The 18,164-nt window shown below is 38.5% G+C and overlaps 1 protein-coding gene across 1 annotated transcript; it reads right to left on the bottom strand.

The window, feature by feature from the left end:
• Positions 1 to 203: 203 nt before the first annotated feature.
• LOC142230599 (uncharacterized) lies at positions 204 to 638 on the bottom strand. The gene has a single exon (XM_075301241.1). The coding sequence runs from the start codon at positions 636 to 638 to the stop codon at positions 204 to 206; it is 435 nt and encodes a 144-aa protein (XP_075157356.1).
• Between the last annotated feature and the right edge of the window lie 17,526 nt (positions 639 to 18,164).

The following is an 18,164-nucleotide window of genomic DNA, read 5'->3' as shown; positions in this document are numbered from 1 at the left end:
ATCGGAGACAATTTCTTCGGGTGTGCAAATTTATGAAAAACTTCAGAAATCATAAACTTCACCACATTTTTAGCACTCGCCTTAGCCATTGCCTTCAACAACACATACTTTGAAAGATGGTCCAAAACTATAAAAATAAATGAATTCCCATTTTTCGATCGCGGGTACGGTCCTAGAAAGTCTACATAGATTCGTGGGAATGGTCACTCAACCTCCGCTTGATTTCCCATAGGTGGACGGAGAGTTGTATTTGCCGTCTTCGTCTCCTTGCAGACATAGCATCGTTTCACAAAACTTCGCACCTGTGTGGCTATGTTGGGCCAAAAGTAATATACTTTTACACGACGTAAAGTTTTGTGAAACCCGCCGTGTGCAGCTTCTGGTGTACAATGAGCCTTTTCAATAAACTTCTCGGTCAACTCAGCCGGCACCCACAACTTCGACGCAAAATCCTCGTTGATGGGAACACCATCGTAGTGACCGGTCCTTTTATATACCACATTATCGATTACCCTTAAGTCAGGCAAACCCTCTTCATTCTCCGTAATATTACGAACCAAATCTTGGTATCCCTCTGACTGAAAGGCGGGTGAGGAGAGATCCATCAGCTCGTCGAAATTCGCCGACAACTCCTCCATATCGTACCTAGAAAAGGTGTCAGGAACAATGTTCTTGCTGCCTTGTCTATGTTCGATATCGAACGTAAAGGACTGCAGATGTAGGCTCCACCTCGCCAGTCTTCCACTCAGATCCCTGTGGGACATTAACCATTTCAGGCTGCTTTAATTCAATATATGGCCTGAATTTCTTAATAGCCATGACCACAGCCAAGCACTCTCCGTCACTGAATAGTTTTTCTGGGCTGACGTTAACTTCTGTGAAAAATATGCAATGGGATGCTCCCCGTCCTCATCATCCTTCTAAAATAGGACGCTTCTATTCCAAGGTCGGAAGCATCACATTGTACATAAAAGTGTCTTTCAAAGTTTGGATGAGAGAGTACTGGGCTTGTGACCAGGGCATGTTTCAACTGATCAAAAGCATTCTTTGCTTCATCTCCGAATGCAAAGTTTTGTCCTTCCTAAGAGTATCGAAAATGGGTGTTGCTATAGTCGCTTAATCCGGTATAAAACGCCTATATCATCCAGTAGCTCCCATGAAATTCCTCACCTGTTTGGCCGTCTTTGGATAATCGAAACGTGTAATTGTTTCTACTTTTGCTTCATCCGCCTTGAGAGTTCCACCATCAACAATGTAGCCTAAGTATCGGAGCTCTTTAAAACAGAACTTTGACTTTGCCACATTTATTGTGAGCCCCGATTTAGCCAACAAATCGGCCACACGATCCAGCAACTCCAGGTAAGTGTCAAAATCTGGAGATACCAGCATCCAAATAGACAAAAACACGATCTCTCAGTGCCGCTGGAATCACTTTATCCATTAAAAGGCATAACCTCTGAGCTGGATTAAACAACCCAAAAGGCATGACCGTAAAATGATTAAGTGGCCTCCCAGTCACAGTGAAAGCGGTCTTTTCCCTACTGGATTTCATCAAGGGGTATCTGCCAGAAAGCATCTTTGAGGTCGGCACTCGAAATGAAATAGGTATCACCAAGCCGGCTAAGCAATCCTTCAATATGCGGAAGTGGATAGGCATCCTTGACCGTGAGTTCATTGATCTTTCCTGCGTCCAGGCATAATCTGTTCTTCTCGCCCTTACGGACTAAGGTAACTGGATTACTCCATGGACTGTCACTCTGCTCAATGACACCCAAGGCCAACATCCTACCCAGCTCCGCAAACATGAATTTTTGCACAGCTGGTGCATAGGATAATGTTTACTTTTCACTGGAGCTGCATCACGTGTGTCGATTGTGTGCATCTCAGATTGAGTTCGACCCAAACATTTTTTTCGAAAAGCAGGGAAATTTTTCTATCACTATTTCCAAACGTTTCCGTTGAAAATCTGACAAATTGTGAGCATTTCTATCGGCATTAGTACCACTATCAGCTTCTTCACAGAGACTGACATTATTGGTGGTCAAACTCTCAATTTGGGCAAAAAGTTTAAATTTACGCATAAATTCAATACCAAGAAAAAGCGATCTACTCAAAGACAAATTTGGGCAAAAAGTTTAAATTTACGCATAAATTCAATACCAAGAAAAAGCGATCTACTCAAAGACGGGACCAAAAAGAAAGTAATTTCATGAGACGCTTTATTAAAGGAAATCACCGCGACTATTTTTCCAATAACTCTATGTGGATTTTCATCGGCCGTATGAATAAAAGAATGAAAAGGTCGTATCTCTAAACCTGCTCGAGCTATAAAATCCATGCAACCTCTGCCCAAACAAGATACCGTAGCTCCACTGTCGAGCAACCCCTAAATTTCTTGACCATTAATCGTCAATCGGGTGTATAGCCTATTATCATCTCCATCATACAGCGATGCTGCGCAAAGCCATTCTCTTCTTATAACGTTCACGGGCCTTTTTCACTTTATTAGAAATCCCAAAATCCTCGCTTTCGCCTCTTTATATTCTTGCACCCTGACGTGCAACGGTTTTGTTTCCCTAAGTTTTGGACAAATTGCAGAATTGCTTCTGACCTGGTGGGAATTCACTGAGATCGTAATTTTTTCATTCGAAGCGAGAACTGGGTCTAGACTGCGGTCGACCTCACCTCCCCAGTTTGAGATGGGCTCCCTTCCTGTTTCCCTGACATTTCGGACAACTCCTAATCGTCACTTCATCATGGCCACACTTGTAGTAAAAGAATTTTTTAGGGGCAACACAATCTAGCCAAGTGTGACCCTCAACACCACAATTCCAACATTTAAACTTGAGGGCTGTTTTCTTTTTGCACTGGATGCAACATTTGTATGGGCTATCCAGAACAACGTTGCACTGGTGTTCTATCCAGAACATCTCATCAGTGCAAGTCGCACCCATTGTATTTGGATAAAGTGACGCTTCTTCGATTCACAATAGCAATTTATTGCGACTATTTTATCGAAAAACATGAAATTCAGAGTGATACAGTGTCATAAATAATCGCAGCAGTAAATATTTATTACTAATTGAAGCATTTCATACATTAAAAATGTAAGATTTCACTTCTTTTCTGTGATTGTTTTTAAACAGCTGATGACAGTGTTGCATATTTTTGGAGATGTCCTGGATAAACGAGTACTCTGTTTTCTTTTAGTCCTTAACGGCTTAGCATATCCAGTGCTAAGAGAAAACAGCCCTTTGGATCTTTCACGCATGTCTCAGGAGGCAATTCCTCCGCTGATACTGTTGACGATGGATAGTTAGCAAATTTTTCGGCACGTTTTACCTCTCGGTACAAACTCCCCAAGTCATATATTCTCACCGAGAAAATCATTTGCGCTAAGGATGGTTTCAAATTGTTCTCATGATCTGCACCATTTCTGGTTCCGTATACGGCGTTTTCTGTTGAGTCCTCAGTTGCATGACCGCATTATAATAATTTTCCAACGACTCGTGAGGCAATTGGCGGCGGTTAAGAACCTGGGTCTGAACTTGAAATTCGTTTTCGAAATGTTGGTTTTGTATTTCATTCCAATCACGAATCTGGACAAATTTGAGATGGTCACAATACCAGTCAAGAGCTGGATTTTTGTCAAAAACTCTTCCTCCGGACAATAAGGGGTCTGTTCTTGGCCCCCTGCTTTTTTCCGTTTATATCAACGACCTTCCATTGCGTTTGAACCATTGTAGGATACACCTGTATGCCGATGACGTTCAGGTCTACATAACAGGGGATTCTGGGACAATTTACGATAAGGCTACTTTGTTAAATGACGATCTGACCACAGTTCAGAGATGGTCGACAGCAAACGGTCTCTACCTTAACCCCAGGAAGACCAAATGTCTTGTTTTGGGTAAACGCGGTTTTCAACTTCCAAGTGATATCGATATCATTCTCAACGGCCAGAGGATAGAGATTGTGAACTCAGTGAAGAACTTGGGCATTACGTTAAATAGCACTCTTACTTGGACGAACCATATGAATAATGTTATATGGCAGGCATATTCAAAACTAAGGTCTTTGTGGCATATCCAACACCAAACTCCACTAAATATTCGAATTCTTTTGGCGAAATGTGTGATTATTCCGAGTTTATTATATGGATGTGAGCTATTTGCGAGATGTGATGCTGCAAGTAAAAGGAAAATGAATGTTTTATATAACAATATAATTAGATATGTGTATCGACTTAATCGTTTCGAACATATCTCCCGGTACAGTATCTTACTCTACGGTATGTCTTTGGAAAATCTGCTTAAATACAGGACTATTTTGTTTCTTCATAAAATTATATATACTCGGAAACCTCCTTATCTCTATGAGAGGCTTCAGTTTGCGAGATCCAATCGGGGCAAGACATTGACATGTTCTTCCACATAGTCTACAGCTTAACAGCAACGCAAATGTTTTTAAGGAAAAACTTATTACTTATCTTAACCAGATCTAGTATAATATACAGGTCTATGCTAACATTTACTTAATTTTTTTCTTTTTTAATTATTGTTTTATACAAAATAATTATCATAATGTTATATCTCTATTCAAAATTTTATTTTAATTAAACTTTGTTTATTTAATTAATTATTTATTACTATTATTATACCCTCCATCATAGGATGGGGGTATATTAACTTTGTCATTCCGTTTGTAACACATCGAAATATTGCTCTAAGACCCCATAAAGTATATATATTCTGGGTCGTGGTGAAATTCTGAGTCGATCTAAGCATGTCCGTCCGTCCGTCCGTCTGTTGAAATCACGCTAACTTCCGAACGAAACAAGCTATCGACTTGAAACTTGGCACAAGTAGTTGTTATCGATGTAGGTCGGTTGGTATTGAAAATGGGCCATATCGGTCCACTTTTACGTATAGCCCCCATATAAAGGGACCCTCAGATTTGGCTTGTGGAGCCTCTAACAGAAGCATATTTCATCCGATCCGGCTGAAATTTGGTACATGGCGTTGGTATATGGTCTCTAAAAACCATGCAAAAATTGGTCCACATCGGTCCATAATTATATATAGCCCCCATATAAACCGATCCCCAGATTTGGCTTGCGGAGCCTAAAAGAGAAGCAAATTTCATCCGATCGGGCTGAAATTTGGTACATAGTGTTGGTATATGGTCTCTAACAACCATGCAAAAATTGGTCCACATCGGTTCATAATTATATATAGCCCCCATATAAACCGATCCCCAGATTTGGCTTGCGGAACCTAAAAGAGAAGCAAATTTCATCCGATCCGGCTGAAATTTGGTACATGGTGTTGGTATATGGTCTCTAACAACCATGCAAAAATTGGTCCACATCGGTTCATAATTATATATAGCCCCCATATAAACCGATCCCCAGATTTGGCTTGCGAAGTCTCCAAGAGAAGCAAATTTCATCCAATCCGGTTGTAATTTGGAACATGGTGTTAGTATATGATCTTTAACAACCGTGCCAAAATTGGTCCATATCGGTCCATAATTATATATAGCCCCCATATAAAACGTTCTCCAGATTTGACCTCCGGAGCCTCTTGGAGGAGCAAAATTCATCCGATCCGGTTCAAATTAGGAACGTGGTGTTAGTATATGGTCGCTAACAACCATACCAAAATTGGTCCAATCACACAAAAATTGGTCCATATCGGTTCATAATCATGGTTGCCACTAGAGCCAAAAATAAACTACCAAAATTTTATTTCTATAGAAAATTTTGTCAAAATGTTATTTCTATAGAAAATTTTGTCAAAATTTTATTTCTATAGAAAATTTTGTTAAAATTTTATTCGGTTCATAATAAAATTTTCATCATTTTCAAAATTTTATTTCTATAGAAAATTTTGTCAAAATTTTATTTCTATAGAAAATTTTGTTCAAATTTTATTCGGTTCATAATCATGGTTGCCACTCGAGCCACAAATAATCTACCAAGATTTTATTTCTATAGAAAATTTTGTCAAATTTAAAATTTTATTTCTGTAGAAATTTTTGTCAAAATTTTCTTTCTATAGAATATTTTGTCAAAATTTTTATTTCTAAAGAAAATTTTGTGAATTTTTTTTTCTATAGAAAATTTTGTTAAAATTTTATTTCTGTAGAAAATTTTGTTAAAATTTTATGTCTACTTTGTCAAACTGAATTATATACGTATTGGATCGATCTTTTTTGATTTAATATATACCACGTATGGACTTACATACAACTTAGAAGATGGTGTTAGGAGGTTTTAAGATACCTTGCCATCGGCAAGCGTTACCGCAACTGAAGTAATTCGATTGTGGATGGCAGTGTTTAGAAGAAGTTTCTACGCAATCCATGATGGAGGGTACATAAGCTTCGGCCTGGCCGAACTTACGGCCGTATATACTTGTTATTTTTTATTTTTCCCATTAATTTAATTTAATTGTATTAATTGCCTTTTTATATTATTTGGAATCTTTTTAATACTTATACATTTTTATTTATATTAAGATGTGGAGAATATCGTAATTGTATCATATAATTCATGTACTTTAATTTATAAGATCTAAATCTTGTTGTGCATGATAAAATAAAAAAACAAACAAATTTGACTCCCATTTAGCCAAATTTATTTTTTTTGAGACTTCCGTGTGGGTACTACTCATTGGTCGGTGATAACTTGCAGCCTGCACAGCTTGATTGGATAAATGTGCCTGATATAGTTGTGAAAACAATGGTGGTGGTGGAAAATTCAAATTAGGCAACTCATAATGTCGGTTTTGTGCCAAACCATGTACTGGCATAAAATTGTCTGACTGACCTCCACTTAACCAATTCATATTACACCTCGCAACATGTTCTCCTTCAGCTGCTGCAGATTGATGATCAACTGGTGGCAACCTCAAGTTGACCCGTGGACACGATCTTGAAGGTAGCGAATAAAGCCTGCTTGTGTTTGGGCCACTGCCAACACGTACTTAACTAGAGCATGTGATGGTGGTAAACCTTGAGGCGCATTTGTCTGTTGGGCAACTGAACCGGGTGGCTGCTGTCCTAGGTTAGGTGGCAGCCCAAAGTATCAGGCTCACTTAGACTATTCAGTCCATTGTGATACCACTGCTGTCCTAAGATTGGTTGTCCTGGCTGTTCTGTGGCCAAATTTGGCGGCGCCACTGGCTGACTAGCGGGTATTCCACTGCTGGTGCTGAGTACTTGCCTGGTTGCTTCCACTATAGACGGGATCAAACTGTTTACTATCCTCCCCTGTTCCTTTTCGAAATCGATTCGAGCTAAGCCAACAGCTGAGTTTATGATTTCCCTCATTGCCTTACTTACAGCTGGATTCGCTGGAGGCACTGCGGCATTCAGGAGACGGAGACGAGCTCGACGCTAGAGAGTTCAGCAACCGCGATAGTTCATCTTCTGCAGGCGGTGGTGGTAGATGTGCTGAAGATATCGGTGCACTTTGCGTTGTTGTTGTCGTTGTTATGGTTTGAAATTGTGTAGTGAGAGTCGCAGCTGGCAAGGTACTACCCCCAGGAACATTCTGAACATTAGCATGTTCCATCCTAGGCTGCAATTCACTACACTTACTTGCAGAATGAGTATTAACCATGACCAATGTAATAAAATAACAAGTATATACGGCCGTAAGTTCGGCCAGGCCGAAGCTTATGTACCCTCCATCATGGATTGCGTAGAAACTTCTTCTAAACACTGCCATCCACAATCGAATTACTTCAGTTGCGGTAACGCTTGCCGATGGCAAGGTATCTTAAAACCTCCTAACACCATCTTCTAAGTTGTATGTAAGTCCATACGTGGTATATATTAAATCAAAAAAGATCGATCCAATACGTATATAATTCAGTTTGACAAAGTAGACATAAAATTTTAACAAAATTTTCTACAGAAATAAAATTTTAACAAAATTTTCTATAGAAATAAAATTTTCACAAAATTTTCTTTAGAAATAAAAATTTTGACAAAATATTCTATAGAAAGAAAATTTTGACAAAAATTTCTACAGAAATAAAATTTTAAATTTGACAAAATTTTCTATAGAAATAAAATCTTGGTAGATTATTTGTGGCTCGAGTGGCAATCATGATTATGAACCGAATATAATTTGAACAAAATTTTCTATAGAAATAAAATTTTGACAAAATTTTCTATAGAAATAAAATTTTGAAAATGATGAAAATTTTATTATGAACCGAATAAAATTTTAACATAATTTTCTATAGAAATAAAATTTTGACAAAATTTTCTATAGAAATAACATTTTGACAAAATTTTCTATAGAAATAAAATTTTGGTAGTTTATTTTTGGCTCTAGTGGCAACCATGATTATGAACCGATATGGACCAATTTTTGTGTGATTGGACCAATTTTGGTATGGTTGTTAGCGACCATATACTAACACCACGTTCTTAATTTGAACCGGATCGGATGAATTTTGCTCCTCCAAGAGGCTCCGGAGGTCAAATCTGGAGAACGTTTTATATGGGGGCTATATATAATTATGGACCGATATGGACCAATTTTGGCACGGTTGTTAAAGATCATATACTAACACCATGTTCCAAATTACAACCGGATTGGATGAAATTTGCTTCTCTTGGAGACTTCGCAAGCCAAATCTGGGGATCGGTTTATATGGGGGCTATATATAATTATGAACCGATGTGGACCAATTTTTGCATGGTTGTTAGAGACCATATACCAACATCATGTACCAAATTTCAGCCGGATCGGATGAAATTTTCTACTCTTTGAGGCTCCGCAAGCCAAATCTGGGGATCGGTTTATATAGGGGCTATATATAATTATGGACCGATGTGGACCAACTTTTGCATGGTTGTTAGAGACCATATACCAACACCATGTACCAAATTTCAGCCGGATCGGATGAAATTTGCTTCTCTTTTAGGTTCCGCAAGCCAAATCTGGGGATCGGTTTATATGGGGGCTATATATAATTATGGGCCGATGTGGACCAATTTTTGCATGGTTGTTAGAGACCATATACCAACACTATGTACCAAATTTCAGCCCGATCGGATGAAATTTGCTTCTCTTTTAGGCTCCGCAAGCCAAATCTGGGGATCGGTTTATATGGGGGCTATATATAATTATGGACCGATGTGGACCAATTTTTGCATGGTTTTTAGAGACCATATACCAACGCCATGTACCAAATTTCAGCCGGATCGGATGAAATATGCTTCTGTTAGAGGCTCCACAAGCCAAATCTGAGGGTCCCTTTATATGGGGGCTATACGTAAAAGTGGACCGATATGGCCCATTTTGAATACCAACTGACCTACATCGATAAAAACTACTTGTGCCAAGTTTCAAGTCGATAGCTTGTTTCGTTCGGAAGTTAGCGTGATTTCAACAGACGGACGGACGGACGGACGGACGGACGGACATGCTTAGATCGACTCAGAATTTCACCACGACCCAGAATATATATACTTTATGGGGTCTTAGAGCAATATTTCGATGTGTTACAAACGGAATGACAAAGTTAATATACCCCCATCCTATGATGGAGGGTATAATAAAACACGTATATACGGCCGTAAGTTCGGCCAGGCCGAAGCTTATGTACCCTCCATCATGGATTGCGTAGAAACTTCTTCTAAACACTTCCATCCACAATCGAATTACTTCAGTTGCGGTAACGCTTGCCGATGGCAAGGTATCTTAAAACCTCCTAACACCATCTTCTAAGTTGTATGTAAGTCCATACGTGGTATATATTAAATCAAAAAAGATCGATCCAATACGTATATAATTCAGTTTGACAAAGTAGACATAAAATTTTAACAAAATTTTCTACAGAAATAAAATTTTAACAAAATTTTCTATAGAAAAAAAATTTTCACAAAAATTTCTTTAGAAATAAAAATTTTGACAAGATATTCTATAGAAAGAAAATTTTGACAAAAATTTCTACAGAAATAAAATTTTAAATTTGACAAAATTTTCTATAGAAATAAAATCTTGGTAGATTATTTGTGGCTCGAGTGGCAACCATGATTATGAACCCAATAAAATTTGAACAAAATTTTCTATAGAAATAAAATTTTGACAAAATTTTCTATAGAAATAAAATTTTGAAAATGATGAAAATTTTATTATGAACCGAATAAAATTTTAACAAAATTTTCTATAGAAATAAAATTTTGACAAAATTTTCTATAGAAATAACATTTTGACAAAATTTTCTATAGAAATAAAATTTTGGTAGTTTATTTTTGGCTCTAGTGACAACCATGATTATGAACCGATATGGACCAATTTTTGTGTGATTGGACCAATTTTGGTATGGTTGTTAGCGACCATATACTAACACCACGTTCCTAATTTGAACCGGATCGGATGAATTTTGCTCCTCCAAGAGGCTCCGGAGGTCAAATTTGGAGAACGTTTTATATGGGGGCTATATATAATTATGGAGCGATATGGACCAATTTTGGCACGGTTGTTAAAGATCATATACTAACACCATGTTCCAAATTACAACCGGATTGGATGAAATTTGCTTCTCTTGGAGACTTCGCAAGCCAAATCTGGGGATCGGTTTATATGGGGGCTATATATAATTATGAACCGATGTGGACCAATTTTTGCATGGTTGTTAGAGACCATATACCAACATCATGTACCAAATTTCAGCCGGATCGGATGAAATTTTCTACTCTTTGAGCCTCCGCAAGCCAAATCTGGGGATCGGTTTATATGGGGGCTATATATAATTATGGACCGATGTGGACCAACTTTTGCATGCTTGTTAGAGACCATATACCAACACCATGTACCAAATTTCAGCCGGATCGGATGAAATTTGCTTCTCTTTTAGGTTCCGCAAGCTAAATCTGGGGATCGGTTTATATGGGGGCTATATATAATTATGGACCGATGTGGACCAATTTTTGCATGGTTGTTAGAGACCATATACCAACACTATGTACCAAATTTCAGCCCGATCGGATGAAATTTGCTTCTCTTTTAGGCTCCGCAAGCCAAATCTGGGGATCGGTTTATATGGGGGCTATATATAATTATGGACCGATGTGGACCAATTTTTGCATGGTTTTTAGAGACCATATACCAACGCCATGTACCAAATTTCAGCCGGATCGGATGAAATATGCTTCTGTTAGAGGCTCCACAAGCCAAATCTGAGGGTCCCTTTATATGGGGGCTATACGTAAAAGTGGACCGATATGGCCCATTTTCAATACCAACCGACCTACATCGATAACAACTACTTGTGCCAAGTTTCAAGTCGATAGCTTGTTTCGTTCGGAAGTTAGCGTGATTTCAACAGACGGACGGACGGACGGACATGCTTAGATCGACTCAGAATTTCACCACGACCCAGAATATATATACTTTATGGGGTCTTAGAGCAATATTTCGATGTGTTACAAACGGAATGACAAAGTTAATATACCCCCATCCTATGATGGAGGGTATAAAAATAATAACATAACGAAAAATTCATAGAAACGATGATAACTCAGTATAAAATCAATTCAACCTATAGATCAGAATATATAATGCGAAAAATCAAACAATACGGAATACTAACAACTCTAACGATTTTCCCTTCCTCTCAGGGAATAAATCTACCCAAGCTATGCGAACTGGAAAAACTAAAGTGGATATACTATATCGGTGGTAGGCTCTAGCGTAGTTAAGGTAAAATTCATATGTGTGCTTAAAGATATCACTATAATGCAAATTCTAACAAAATCTAATTGCTCTTTTTCAGGACTCGTGAGTACAATACGTAGACTACAAACAACATGAAAATGGAAAGTTCGCGATAATGGACATGGACGGAGATATGAAAAATCGCCAGGTCTGTGCCACCTCAGTGCATGGCAAGACAAAATTTCTTCCCGTGCTATTGAAATCGTAATTCCAAACACAAATATTTCTCACTAAAGGTGGGTAATAAGTTCGAGTTTAGCCGCTAAAATCGCTAAAGTGAAAACTAAAACAGTAAGAAAAAGGCATAAAATTATACATATTTGTTGCAAATTTTTTTTTATAACTTGGGGATGGGGAAAAGCCCAAAACAAATTTTCACAAAGTTTGTATTCCTTAAAATAGATTATTAAAGAAAAGTAATCGTGAAAAAATGACGATTTTAGCGGCTAAACTCGAACTTAATACCCACCTTAACTTTTACCTATTGATACAATATCTGACCTTAATTGTAGACTATATTCTCACTATTGACCGCTTCTCATGTGCATATGGCAATTTGGAATAAGCAAGCATCACGCCTTTCAGCTTCCAAGACCCAGCAACATGAAGCCACGGACAAAAGAAAATGACCCATTCGCAGTCTCCAAGTGCCAGTCGCACTTTCCAACGAAGTTACGCGTCCCCAAGAAAAATATTACTCGATTGGACGGGTCTTCGGTAAATCAAGGGACTCGCTCCTGGGAACTGCGAGATGTGTTGGAAAAAAAAAAATAAACTAGTGGGCTATTGAATTGAATTTTGAGAATAATTAATTTGTGCTAGATAGCAATTAACAAGAATATGTGTAACTATTAAGTCTTCCAATTTAATTATAATCAACAATGTCCGTCTAGAACATGCTGGCTCTTAAATTACCTAAACGGGACTCATTCCGGAACTAACAGTTAACACAGAGATTTCCTACACAAAAACATGGATTATTGAAAAAAAAAAAACTATTTCGGGTCATTTTGTTACGGTGGTTTTGCTAAATGCGATTAAATCAAACAATCGTTTGAATGTTGACATCCAATTGAGTTGCCGGTATGCTGGCGATTAGCGTGGCTAGAGCTCGCCGGATTAGGGTGGTTCTTTTCAATGGACGGCAACGCACACACACCATACACAATAAAAATCATACCGGGATTGCTACAAACATAAAAATACACGAGGCTGAAATAGGTCTAAACGAGCAATAAGGCATGGAAACATTAAAAGGAAAAACAGAAGTATGCACTCACGAAGTGCTAATGATTGTTTTGCAACATCAATTGCTGTGCTCCTTTTGTTAACATTTTGGTTTGTGTTTATTATCCCGATGCCCAGTACAAATGAAACGATTGTAAAATATAATTCACCAAATAAAGATTTTATTTTGTTATTTTTGTGTTTAAATTTCATGTTTTATACATTATTTATGTTCTACAATATAGTGGCGAGCGGCTAGATGTTGGTTGGTAGTTTATTACAGAAATACAACTCCATGTTATACTTTGTTGTATCAATCGATCAGATTCCATTTTTAAATAATAATCCGATTACTTTTGCATTATAAATTCACAAAAATCAGTTTAATAAATAAATTATTTCTTAATACACATTGCAAATTGCGCCATGTTATGAAAATACTGACTGATCGATTTACGTCAGTTTTTCAACTCGAAAAAAACTAAGTATCACAAATGGAAAAAATTTCGCAAGTTTTTCGCATTTTTTGGTTTTGTATGGAGTTTCAACGCGAAAACCGAACAGAGTACCGGCCTTTAGAAAAAAACCTAAGCTAGAAAGTCTTTTGACATTGCCAAATATTTCAAATTCCAGAAATAATTGAAGTAAAAATCGAATTGTTAATTCGTTTTGAGAAAAATAAAATATGTATACTTTGCAAAATACATAATAAAATATTTTTTAAAATTAAATTATATTTAATTTTGGAACAAAACATAAGTTTTATCCTATTGTCAAAACACTTTCTTAACATACTGTACATCTTTTCTAAAATAACAATCCCAATACTAACCATTTCGCATATCCACAGTAACACTTTTCCTTAGAAATTTCCGATGTACCCACAAGAAAATGTCTGTATATATATATGTCTGTTCTAGAGTCAAGTTTCAGTCGTAGTATACCATCCGTATAACTATATTTGTTTCAGTATCCAGTTTATATGATGTTCATTTATAAATGGTAAATTCGGTTCTCTTCCCAGGAACAAAAGCTATCCTAAGCTACCTAGGGTGAGCTCAACCTTGACGCATCGGGCACCTTCTCCACAACGTCAAAAGGTGAGTATATTAAAAAGAAATACAAAATGTTGATTGTAATGTTGTTAAATTATACTAATAAATCTTCCGTCTGTCAGTCCAAAGTAGCTGTAAAGAAACTGTCATTCATGTGGTACCGGGAGCACGTCGCTGTGGATCGTGCTAGCATACAGCGCCTCCCACGGTGGTGATGGCAACTGGTGGTCAAGTGGTAGTTATGTGCACGCGCCGACACGGTGTATTTCCGGATTCTTGTGTATTGGTTTATACATAGTTTGAACAAGGGTATTTGTACTTCAATTCAACCCGGTTGTTAAGATATCCCAATTAGGATTTAAGATTTATTTTATTTATTTGCGAAAACTTCTTTCATTTCAAAAGTAAACAATGACTATCAGGTTTGTTCGTAAACGCTTATTTTCAGTTCACAGTCACAACCATTCGAAAATATCGGAGTAAAACTATTCAACTTGAGCGCGAAACCAACCAATCGACTCCAATTATAAAATGCGAGAGAAAGAAATTTCTGAAGGAAGTCAGCCATTTTCCCAAAAGTTTCCTTGATCGATTTCTCCCTGTGTCTACCTTCGTTTATTCATGTCCTCCAAAAAAACATAACCAAGGTTAGGTTAGGTTAGGTTAAAGTGGCAGACCGATTAAGATTCAGGCTCACTTAGACTATTCAGTCCATTGTGATACCACATTAACTAAAAGTACCTATTACATATGGGCACTTATAGTTTTAACCGTTGAACCTTCTCGATTATTTTCTTCTGTTGAACCAACCAGATTGTTCCAAAAAAATTAGCAGACTGCTTAAGTTAACGTTTCCAGGTCCGCTAGTAATCTGAAGCTATATGCCCCTAAAATTTGCTTACGCCTTACACAAAATGCAGGACCAGAGAATGAAGCCGACCCATTTTTGTCGGCGGCGGCTGACACTAAATTTTTGTCTCCGGCGGCGGCGGCTTGACGGCTAAGCCGATATAGATTTGTCCATTCGGCGGTGGACAATTATCCATTATAAAATCAATTTGAAGTTATTCGAATGGTAATGAGATTAGTTGTACAACCAATCTTACACTCAAATTTACATTGACTTCAAATTTTCTGAGCAAATTTTTTTGCAAAGTTATTATAGCAGTGTGAAATAGATTGATTGTGGGTGGAAGGTTCAAAATTTTGGAATAAAGTACGACAATTAGTAATACATTTTTCTGATTTAAATCGATATTTTTGATTAATTGGCGGCTAAATTTGAGTCGAGATGAGTCGATATATTCGGCGGCGGCGTCGACTGGTCAAAAATCGTCGGCGGCGACTGAAATCGGCGGCGCGACTCGGCGGCTTCATTCTCTGTGCAGGACACTCACACAAGAGGTGTTTTATTGATTCCTTTTCCTCCGCATCATGACAGCTCATACAATAGTCATTATACTTCGCACCAATAGTTTTTGCAAAATCGCCTATCAGGCAGCGACCCGTTATAGCAGATATCAGGAGTGATATCTGGCGTCTCGAGAACACTAGCATATCTAGTGTGCGGTTTAAGTTTAAATGGGGCCATATTTGCTTGGTGTCGTTACAACCCTTACAATTCTCCCATCGAACATTTGCCATCATGACAGCCTTCTTACGCAGTAAGAGCTTGCAGGTAGCCAGAGGCATACCAACAGATTCTAGTTCCCCTGGAATATGTAAGGTAGTTCCTAGCCTTGCTAGCTCATCTGCTTCGCAGTTCCCCGGTATGTTCCTGTGGCCAGGCACCCATATTAGGTGAATATTGTGCTGCTCAGCTATCTCATTGAGAGATTTGCGGCAGTCGATGGCCGTTTTCGAGTTGAGGAACACAGAGTCCAAGGATTTTATTGCAGGTTGACTGTCTGAGTATATATTAATGCCAATATTGCTTGGAGCATTACTTCTCAGCCAATTCACCACTTCTCTTATTGCTAATATTTCAGCCTGAAAAGCACTACAGTGATCAGGTAATCTTTTCGCTATTCGAAGTTCCAGATCTTTAGAATATACTCCGAAACCCACTTGGCCATCCAATTTGGAGCCATCAGTGTAGAAATCTATATATCTTTTATTCCCCGGGGTCCGTGTACACCACGCCTCACTGTTGGGAATTAGAGTCTCAAACTTGTTGTCGAAAAGTGGACTCGCCAAAGTGTAATCCACTACGTTAGGCACATCTGGCATTATTTTGAGGACCGAACTGTGACCGTAACTTTTTTCCTACCACAGCGATAGCTCGCGCAACCGCACAGCCGTTGTTGCAGCTGACTGTTTGGCCAAAATGTCTAAAGGCAATAGATGCAGTATGACATTAAGGGAGTTTGTTCATGTCTTGCTGAATGCACCTGAGATACACAAGCACGCCATACGCTGAACTTTGTCTAAACTTGTCGGCTGGTGGAGTGCCGGCCACCAGACTACAACACGATATAGCATTATAGGTCTAACCACTGCCGTGTATAGCCAATGTACAATTTTTGGTTTTAGTCCCCACTTTTTCCCTATTGCCTTTTTGCACGAGTATAAAGCTACCGTTGCCTTCCTCGCCCTTTCTTCAATATTAAGCTTAAAGTTCAGCTTCCTGTCCAAAATAACGCCAAGGTATTTTGCACACTCCCTAAAGGGAATTTCAATACCCCCTAAGGAAATGGGCCTAACCGTGGGAGTTTTGCGATCTTTGCAGTACATGACTATTTCTGTCTTTGCAGGATTTACCCCAAGACCATTATCTTTCGCCCATTTCTCAGTCATCCGGAGGGCTCTCTGTATAATATCTCTAACTGTTGATGGGAATTTTCCCCTGACTGATAGCGCCACATCATCTGCGTATGCCACCACTTGTATCCTTTCTTTTTCTAGGGAAACCAGAAGGTCGTTTATAGCAACATTCCAAAGAAGAGGTGATAGAACTCCTCCTTGGGGAGTGCCTCTGTTCACATACCTTTGTATGTTTGCTTGTCCTAGTGTGGCTGAAATGCGTCTCTTCCTTAGAAGTTCGTCTAACAGCCTAAGTATACCTGGATCAAAATTCAGAGTTGTCAGTCCATTTGATATCGAGCTCGGATGGACGTTATTGAACGCCCCTTCGAGATCTAGAAATGCCACGATTGTGTATTCTTTGACAGATAGTGAGCTTTCAATAAAGCTGACTAGTTCATGTAATGCGGTCTCAGTAGACCTGCCTTTCGAGTATGCATGTTGTCGTTTCGAGAGCAAACTTGAATCGACGCTAGTTCTAAGATAAATATCTATCATCCTCTCCAGAGTCTTAAGTATGAATGATGATAAGCTGATTGGTCGGAAATCCTTCGCATTCGAGTGAGAGGCTTTTCCCGCTTTAGGTATGAAAACGACTTTTGATTCTCTCCACTTTTGTGGAATATATGCTAAGTTGATACATCCTATATATATCGCCGACAACCAGGGGATAATTCTGTCAGCCACCGCTTTTAACTCCACCGGAGTAATTCCATCAGGTCCGGGGGATTTGAATGATCCAAAGCTATTTAACGCCCATTTAATTCTGGATTCTGATACAATTTCCTCGATAGGAAACGACCGCTGAGCCACTGTGGAACCGCCAGTGCATGGTTCAACCGTCTGATTTCCGGGAAAATGTGTGTCCAATAGTACCTCCAGCGTCTCCTCACTGGAGGTTGTCCAATTGCCCTCCGATGTTTTAATGAAACCTGGAGCGGAGCTCGTGGATGCTAGCACCTTCCGTAGTCTGGAAGCCTCGGACGTATTCTCAATGCTGCTGCAGTAATCATTCCAAGAGTTATGCTGAGCCTTTCTCAGTTCTCGCTTGTATCCTCTCAGATTCTTCTTGTAACATAACCAAACATCTGATCCTCTCGAGTTGCCAACTAGTGTCATGTGTTATTGTGAATTGTCGCCCAAGAAATTGTATGTCAAAAAAATGGGGCGCACAGAATCAATGACCATAGAGCGCACACAACAACTGTTTCAAATAGTTTATAATAATTGGTAAGTCAATATGAAAAATTAAATCAACATTTTAGAGAAGTCACTAAATTTAAATCTTTTTGCAGAAAACTAAAATCTTTAGATGGTACATTCTTGCAAACATTAAG

This window comes from Haematobia irritans, chromosome 1 (genome assembly GCF_050003625.1).
Source record: "Haematobia irritans isolate KBUSLIRL chromosome 1, ASM5000362v1, whole genome shotgun sequence".
In the NCBI taxonomy this organism is placed as follows: Eukaryota; Metazoa; Arthropoda; class Insecta; order Diptera; family Muscidae; genus Haematobia; species Haematobia irritans.
Note: the sequence above shows the minus strand (reverse complement) of the source record. Positions and strands in the feature narration are given on the sequence as shown.

Coding starts and splice junctions, on each gene's coding strand:
- LOC142230599 (XM_075301241.1), bottom strand. CDS start 638: ATGGAGGAGTTGTCGGCGAATTTCGACGAGCTGATGGATCTCTCCTCA.